The sequence below is a fragment of the Notolepis coatsorum genome (assembly GCF_963971535.1).
Source record: "Notolepis coatsorum genome assembly, chromosome: 5".
Lineage (NCBI taxonomy): Eukaryota > Metazoa > Chordata > Actinopteri > Aulopiformes > Paralepididae > Notolepis > Notolepis coatsorum.
In genome coordinates, this window is record NC_140169.1 from 68911746 (window position 1) to 68920431 (window position 8686).

The window sequence follows — 8686 nt, forward strand, 5'->3', positions numbered from 1 at the left end:
GTGCCCAAGAAATCGGGAGGTGTCAGACCTATACTGGACCTGTCTGCGTTCAATCGGCTGATTGTGGCGAGAAGGTTCAGAATGTTGACCGTCAAACACCTGTTAAGCGCTGTCAGAGTGGGAGACTGGTTCACCTCTTCCCTCCTCACAGGAAATTCCTACGCTTCCTGTTTCAGGGCATAGCGTACGAGTACCAGAGGCTGCCGTTCGGCTACTCTCTGGCTCCTCTCACATTCACCAAGTGTGTGGAGACCGTGCTGGGCCCTCTGCGTCGTCAGGGGATACAAATTTTATTCTACCTCTGACATTCTGGTCCTCAACCAGTCAGAGGCGATCGCCAGGTCTCATACCAGGCTGGTGGTGGAATTCCTCACCAGTCTGGGTTTTGCTGTGAACTGGAAGAAGAGTACTCCTCTTCCCAGTCAACAGGTCAGGCTTGGTTCTAAGCTCAAGGCCCATGAGGGCAACCCTCTCAGAGCGGCGGCGGGAGGATATCCTCGGCGCGCTCAGGAGGTTCCGTCCTGGCAGGACGGTTACGGCGCTGTCCGTGATGCGCCTGCTCGGTATGATGGCATCTGCTCACTCTGTGGTCCCTCTTGGCCTCCTCTTCATGAGGAGGATACAGAGGTGGTTTTCCAGTATGAAAATAGACCCGGTGAGAGACAATTGGAAGGAGCTGAAGGTTCCCGTGTCAGTACTGGGGGATCTCAGCCACTGGGGGGGGCCTGGGGCCCTCACCAGCGGGGTCCCCATGGGCAGCAGGCTGTCACACGTCACAGTCTTCACCGACGCCTCCCTCATGGGATGGGGGGGGGACGTGTCAGACCGACACAGTAGGGGGCAGCTGGCCGGACCATGCTGCCCGGTCTGCACTACATATCAATGTGTTGGAATTGAAGGCAGTCCTTCTGGTCCTCAAGCGGCTCGGCCACCTTGTGGTGGGCGAGCATGTTTTGATCAGGACGGACAACACGACGTCAGCGTCGTATATCAACAGACAGGGAGGAGTACGCTCCCCCCGTCTGCACCGGGCGGCGGTCGAGCTCTGGCTATGGGCGTCTCTCAATCTGCGCAGCCTGAGGGCTCTCCACATCCCTGGTAGGGAGAATGTGGGTGCAGATGTGATGTCGCGGGGCGGTCCTCACCCCGACGAGTGGGGACTACGTCCAGACAGGTCTGGGACCGATTCGGGGAGGCCACGGTGGACCTGTTTGCGAGCAGACAGTCCCACCAGTGCCCCTTGTGGTTCTCGGTCAGTCGGAGGGACAACCCCTCTCTGGGAGTGGATGCCTTCTCGATGTATCCGTGGCCGCCCGGGATTCTGTACGAGTTCCCCCCCATACACCTTATAGCTCAGCTGTTGGAGCGGGTACATCGGGAGCGCAGGACTTTGATCCTGATCGCGCCGGACCGGGGCACGGCTGTGTGGTTCCCGACCCTGATTCAGCTCTTGGTGGCCCCGCCGTGGCCTGTTCCGTGGTCACCACGGGCCCTCTCTCAGGCACTCGGAACTCTGTTTCTGCCTCCTGTTCTGGGGCAGCCTCTAATGGCTTGGCTGCTGAAAGGGTGAATCTGGAGGGGATGTGTCTTAACCCTACTGTGGTTGACACCATCCGGAACGTGTGCGCTCCGTCCACTACCACGGTTTACGCTAGGAAGTGGCGTATGTTTTAGGAGTGGTGTGAGGTTGGGGGCCTGGATACCGTGTCTTGCCCCCTGGACTCGGTTCTTTCCTTCCTCCAGTCTATCCTGGATAGGTTGTCGGCCTCTACGGTGAGGGTATACGCCGTGGCTATATCCTCTTGTCACGTGGGCTTTGAGGGCGGTACGCTGTTCAGCCACCCTCTCGTGAAACGTTTCCTGCTTGGCACTGCGTCTCAAGCCTGTGGAACGTTCTCTGTCTCCGAGTTGGGACCTCCAACTGGTCCTGGGTCGGTTGTCGGAGGCCCCGTTTGAGCCTCTTGAGCAGGCGCCATTGGATCGGCTGTCTTTTAAGACCGCGTTCCTTTAGGCTATCACCTCCGCTAAGCGCGTGGGTGAGTTGTGTGCTCTCTCGGTGCGGCCTGAGTGCCTGTCTATTCGGGCCGATAGCGGTGCGACTCTAAGGCCTAATCCGGTCTTCGTGCCAAAGAATATCCGGAGCTCTTTTCGCTCCAGGGATATTGTGGTTCAGGCTTTTCATCCTCCTCCTCACGCTAGTCCTGTCCGTGCACTGGGGGTTTACCTTAGTCGCACGCAGGGTCTCAGGGCTTCCGATCAACTGTTTGTTTGTTACGGTGGCCCTCGCGCGGGTAAGGCGCTTTCCAAGCTGCTTTCCAAGCTGTGCCTCTCACGTTGGTTGTGCGAGGGTATTGCCCTTTGCTACACGTTGGATGGACAGGTTCCCCCCGGGGGCGTCAGGGTACATTCCACTCGTGGTGTGGCGGCCTCTGCTGCCCTGTTAGGGGGGGCCTCGGTGGAGGACATCTGTGCTCCCAGGCAGTCCTGAGGTCTGGGACCTCTCCTGCATCCCGCCATCAGGTGGGCTAGCGGGAGTGTGTGGGTGTGGACCGCGGGGTGCTGTGTCACACGTGGTCCCGCTTGCGCTGTGCGTTCGGGGGTGCCTGGGTCCCCCTTTTTCGCACTTTGGTTGTAGTTTACTGCCCCCCCCCCCCCCCCTTCGTTAGGACGGGTGGGTGGACGGGACTCCCCTCCTCCCTGGCAGGGGCTTACAGGCCCTCTGGGTGCATTTCATGTGGCCACGCGTCCGCTCTGCCCTTTATCTCAGTAGGCAGAGCGAGACGTGATTGGCCAGTATGGTATATAACGTAAGGTTATCCTATAACCCTAGTTATATGAATACTGGCTGTTCAGCGCCCTGAATGTTTTCCGCGTATTGAATTCGAACTTGGAAGGGTGAGGCGTGACCACTTCCGGCGTAATATAGAGTCACGCATGGGAGTGGCGTGGTCACGTGCAAGTGGGTGCATTTGATTTTGTTTCCCAGAGTACAGTAGGTACTGGAGATAATGTAATATATCAGTAGGCAGAGCGAGACGCTCAGCCAGTATTAATATAACTAGGGTTATAGGATAACCTTACGTTCACGTGGCGTTCAAGACACATCTTCAGTTCACGTGGCGTTCAAGACACATCTTCAGTTCACGTGGCGTTCAAGACACATCTTCAGTTCATGTGGTGTTCTAGACACATCTTCAGTTCACGTGGCGTTCAAGACACATCTTCAGTTCATGTGGCGTTCAAGACACATCTTCAGTTCACGTGGCGTTCAAGACACATCTTCAGTTCATGTGGTGTTCTAGACACATCTTCAGTTCACGTGGCGTTCAAGACACATCTTCAGTTCATGTGGCGTTCAAGACACATCTTCAGTTCACGTGGCGTTCAAGACACATCTTCAGTTCACGTGGCGTTCAAGACACATCTTCAGTTCACGTGGCATTCAAGACACATCTTCAGTTCACGTGGTGTTCAAGACACATCTTCAGTCGCACTGGAAGCCAATGGCAGTGATGAAGTGGCACAAAACCATTTACCAAAAATGGCAACAGATTATAAAAATATATATATATATATTGCGATTGTGTTCAGACTCGTCACGGTTCAAATGTCCACACAAGTGCAATATCAATCAATACGAATATTTATTGATTACAGGCAGAATATAGTTCGATGGGCAAATAGAATGGTCGTAATACAGTCCGATGGTCAAAACACAAAAACAGGCTCTCGTACAAAAAAAGGGATTGTTCAATACCCAGAGTAGTCATCCGGTCCAGGGTCAGTACACAAGGGGGGTTTCTCAGCCAGTCTAGGGTCCAGTACACAATGAACACCTTCTCACCTTCACCTCTCCTCTCACTACCTCTCACCTCACAAAACTCTGTACACAACAATCTCTCTCTCACTACAATAACTCCAACCTAGTTATTATATTTATTATATTATATTTATTTATTATAGTTATTATACTGTAAAATCCTAGTTTATTTGTAGTGTGTGCGTGTGGGATTCTGTGGCAGTAATATCTCCCGTCCTTCACATATCCATGAGAGGGGGGGGGGGGGGGGGGTGATATTTGCCACAATATCTAAAAGATTGTATCATGGCAAGAATGACACATGTAAAAAAAAAAAAAAAAAGACTGGTCTGGTCTTTTAATGAAACCTACCAGACCCCACCTGTCGGCTACATCTCAGACTCCTCCCCTGGATATATAACTATGTTCCACCTTTTCTAATGATTTACTAAGCAGGTTTGATAAACCTGCATGTGTACAGTAACCACATGTGTTGCTGTGAGTGTAATCAATGTTGGCGTTTCAATGTGCAGATGGTGGTGACGAAGATCGACAGGAGTCACCAGGGGGCGCTGTTGAGCAACCTGCTGAAACTCCAGGAGGCCATGAAGACACAGACTGGCTGCTTCCCTCAGCCCTTCCTCATCAGGTGAGAGTCTCTCTCTCTCTCTCTCTCTCTCTCTCTCTCTCTCTCTCTCTGTCTGTCTGTCTGTCTGTCTGTCTGTCTGTCTGTCTGTGTCTCTCTCTCTCTCTCTCTCTCTCTCTCTGTCTCTGTCTCTGTCTCTGTCTCTGTCTCTGTCTCTGTCTCTCTCTCTCTCTCTCTCTCTCTCTCTCTCTCTCTCTCTCTCTCTCTCTCTCTCTCTCTCTCTCCATCCTAGCGTATCTGCCAGTGCAGGTGGGTGACTGTCAAATCAAAGCGCATTGCGAGTATGGGCGGAGCCCAGCCAAAAACAGCTTGTACTTTGGAGGGGGAGAAAGTGGTGCACCCAAGTACTTGATTACATATACGAAACGATGAATTTTATTGAAAGAAACCTTACAGATGTGTTCCATAGACTCACAGGAATTGTGTAAAATTGCCCAAATAGTGAACAATAGGGGACCTTTAATACCAGATTGGTACCATATGCAGGCCGGGATGGAGGGGTAAGGGAATACCAGATTGGTACTGTATAAGGGAATACCAGATTTTTTTATTTGATTTTATTTTATTAGGGATCCCCATTAGCTGGTGCGATAGCAACCAGCTAGTCTTCCTGGGGTCCCCACACAAAAAAACATACAAAAACAATCACTATTGCAAAAACAAAATTATTAAAAGTCAGTACACACAATGCATAATGAAACTACTGTAACGATTAAGATAGCTAAAATTACATTAGTGTAAAACAAAAACAAAAAATTACTTTACAGTGTTAAAAGCAATTTAAAAACAATTTAAGATTATTTTAAAAATGTAAATGCAGCAGAGGTTCCGAGGCAGGCCATTCCAAAGAGTTAATGCTCTAAAAATAAAAGATCTCCCCAAAGCGCTGGTTCTAGGACCTGGCTATTCAAGCTGCCCACTACTGGAACCTCTAGTGCAGGGGTGGCCAACCTTTTTTGAACCAAGATCTACTTTTTAATTTACCACCTAGCCGAGAGCTACCAGCCAAAATTGTATATTGTAAGCCGTCATTTGAGGCTTTATAAAAGCAGCATAATGAACACAAATCTGTCAGTGCCGAGTCCGACCTCATCTTAAATAACAAACAGCATTGCTTGTTGTAATTAACAAAGAGAGGCAGAGTTGATTTAGCAAAAAAAAAAAAAAAAAGTATTTTTATATAATAAAATCTTATTAATCGAGATCTACTTTAAATCAGCCCGCGATCTACCTGTCGATCGCGATCGACTGGTTGGGCACCACTGCTCTAGTGTAATGCTCGTGCACAGTATTACTAAAAACAATCTGATTATGTATAAAAACAGGAGTCTTACTGCTCATGACCAACTTGAACAGCACAAGTATATTAAAAGACAATCTATTTTCAACGTTAAGCCAAGAGAGGCGGGCATGCATACGGCTCACATTAGACCTTAGTGAGCAGCCCAGTACCAACCGTGCTGCCCTGTTCTGGACCACCTGGAGCTTCCTGAGGTCACCACTGGCAGCAGATGACCACATGGTACTAGAATAACTAGATGGTACTAGATGACCAGATTGGTACTATATAAGCCTACCAGATTGGTACTACTATATATGGAAGTTGCTTGGAGGAGTATCACCTTGGTGTTGACTATCAACCTACAGGACCATGCAATGCATCCATTATGATGTCATTATGAAAGCCTTAACGTAATTAATCCTTAATGTTTTCCAACTAGTAAAAGAGGATCCCCATAAATCTATAGGTGATCCAGGCAGAGTTAAGTTAAAGTGAGTTGAAGAGCGGGCAGCTTACGATTTTAAATAGAGGTTGAAATGAAAAATGTCTTTATTTGGTGAGGGCTAAAGAACATTGTGTAATAATCACACCACTAAGATCAGATGTGTATTTGGTGAGGGCTAAAGAACATTGTGTAATAATCACACCACTAAGATCAGATGTCTATTTGGTGAAGGCTAAAGAACATTGTGTAATAATCACACCACTAAGATCAGATGTTTATTTGGTGAAGGCTAAAGAACATTGTGTAATAATCACACCACTAAGATCAGATGTCTATTTGGTGAAGGCTAAAGAACATTGTGTAATAATCACACCACTAAGATCAGATGTTTATTTGGTGAAGGCTAAAGAACATCGTGTAATAATCACACCACTAAGATCAGATGTCTATTTGGTGAAGGTTAAAGAACATTGTGTAATAATCACACCACTAAGATCAGATGTTTATTTGGTGAAGGCTAAAGAACATCGTGTAATAATCACACCACTAAGATCAGATGTCTATTTGGTGTAGGCTAAAGAACATCGTGTAATAATCACACCACTAAGATCAGATGTTTATTTGGTGAAGGCTAAAGAACATCGTGTAATAATCACACCACTAAGATCAGATGTTTATTTGGTGAAGGCTAAAGAACATTGTGTAATAATCACACCACTAAGATCAGATGTCTATCTGAGATCAGATCAGATCAGATAAGGGGCTGGCTGAGGCACAAGGAAACGCTGGAAGCCGTTTGACGTAGTCACTGTTTTACCCCAAGGACAAGCGTCGGAAGCATGCCCCCCCCCCCCCCCGCCCCACAGATAAGAACCTGATAAGACACCGTTTAACAGCTACTAAAGCCACCTCGCCTCTCTCTCTGCACATGCCACAGCACTGACTTGCAACGGGGAAGGACTCCTTTAAAACGCTACGCACCCAGCACACACCCTCGCAGATGTATGTGACTTGATAAGAGCCGTCCATCGCGGTGCGGTTGGTCGTGAGGCTCATTAGATGAATTTACTGACATATAACTTATTAACTTCTGCCATATACTGTACTTATTTGTCAGTGTTACATCGTAAAACCTTGCTTTCCTTTTGACTAGCAGAATTGATTAAGGCCTATGATGATGATGTTATTCAGGGGGCCGACAGTGGCTCAGGAGGTAGAGTGGTTGCCTGGTAATCGGAAGGTTTTCCCTGTTAGATTCCGGCTCCTTCCGACAGTGTGTCGAAGTGTCCTTGAGCAAGACACTTAACCCCTAACTGCTCCCGATGAGCAGGTTGGCACCTTGCATGGTCGCCTCCGCCGTCTGTGAGTGAAAGTGTGAGTGAATGTGAGGCATAGGTTGTAAAGCGCTTTGGATATGGATGCAGTCCATGTATATGTGAAGTTTAAAAGGCAAATACACTCATGTCATTGGTTTCTATGTGTCTGTGTGTGTCTTTTAAAAACAGCTCCCTCCACTTTTCGGGAATCTACCTACTGAGATGCTTCATCGCCCATGTGACAGGAAATATTGAGTTAGAGGACACCTCTCCAAGCTGACCCCGGGAAGCGACCTCTGCTCACCCTGCCTGGGAACACACCTCTCCAAGCTGACCCCGGGAAGCGACCTCTGCTCACCCTGCCTGGGAACACACCTCTCCAAGCTGACCCCGGGACGCGTGAATACTTTCGGCAGCCCACTTGTCCTTCCGCATTGCTCTGATTGGCCGAGCGCGCGCATGCGCATGAGCCGTGACGCGCTCCTCAGCCAGGCAGGAATACTACGCTCAGCTTAACCCAATTTATACAAATGGAAGTATTGATTACGCCGTAACGAATCATTAAAGAAATATACCGTTAACTGGAATATGTTGTTTCTTTACACATATGTTGGATTATGTAATTGGTTTGTCATGACAAACCAATAAAAAATCGCATCGCCGGCTTCGTGGCTGCGGCGCGGGTCCACGACCCTCCGTGCTCCGATCGCCAGCGGGGAGAATATGCTGCCGTGAGCGGCATCGCTGAGCTCTGGTGTCAGAAGCCAGAGACGGTCTTATTATGGGGCTTACGCCGAGAAGCAGTAACACAACAGTGAACACATAGTGCAATGCATCTGTCAGTCGTACTTAACTATGTGTTCACTGTTGTGTTACTGCTTCTCGGCGTAAGCCCCATAATAAGACCGTCTCTGGCTTCTGACACCAGAGCTCAGCGATGCCGCTCACGGCAGCATATTCTCCCCGCTGGCGATCGGAGCACGGAGGGTCGTGGACCCGCGCTGCAGCCGCGAAGCCGGCGATGCGATTTTTTTATTGGTTTGTCTGTCATGACAAACCAATTACATAATCCAACATATGTGTAAAGAAACAACATATTCCAGTTAACGGTACATTTTTTTAATGATTCGTTACGGCGTAATCAATACTTCCATTTGTATAAATTGGGTTAAGCTGAGCGTAGTATTCCTGCCTGGCT

The 8686-nt window shown here is 48.7% G+C and overlaps 1 protein-coding gene across 2 annotated transcripts in view; it reads left to right on the plus strand.

Moving 5' to 3' along the window:
- The window catches only part of gtpbp8 (GTP binding protein 8), a 55767-nt gene extending 47811 nt beyond the window's left edge, over positions 1-7956 (plus strand). For both annotated transcript variants that reach the window (XM_084313795.1, XM_084313796.1), the window contains exons 7-8: positions 4333-4448; positions 7678-7956. In XM_084313795.1, the coding sequence (XP_084169921.1) occupies positions 4333-4448; positions 7678-7768 (207 nt within the window). In that variant the 3' untranslated portion in view covers positions 7769-7956. The remainder of the gene's footprint in view (positions 1-4332; positions 4449-7677) is intronic.
- Positions 7957-8686: the final 730 nt, after the last annotated feature.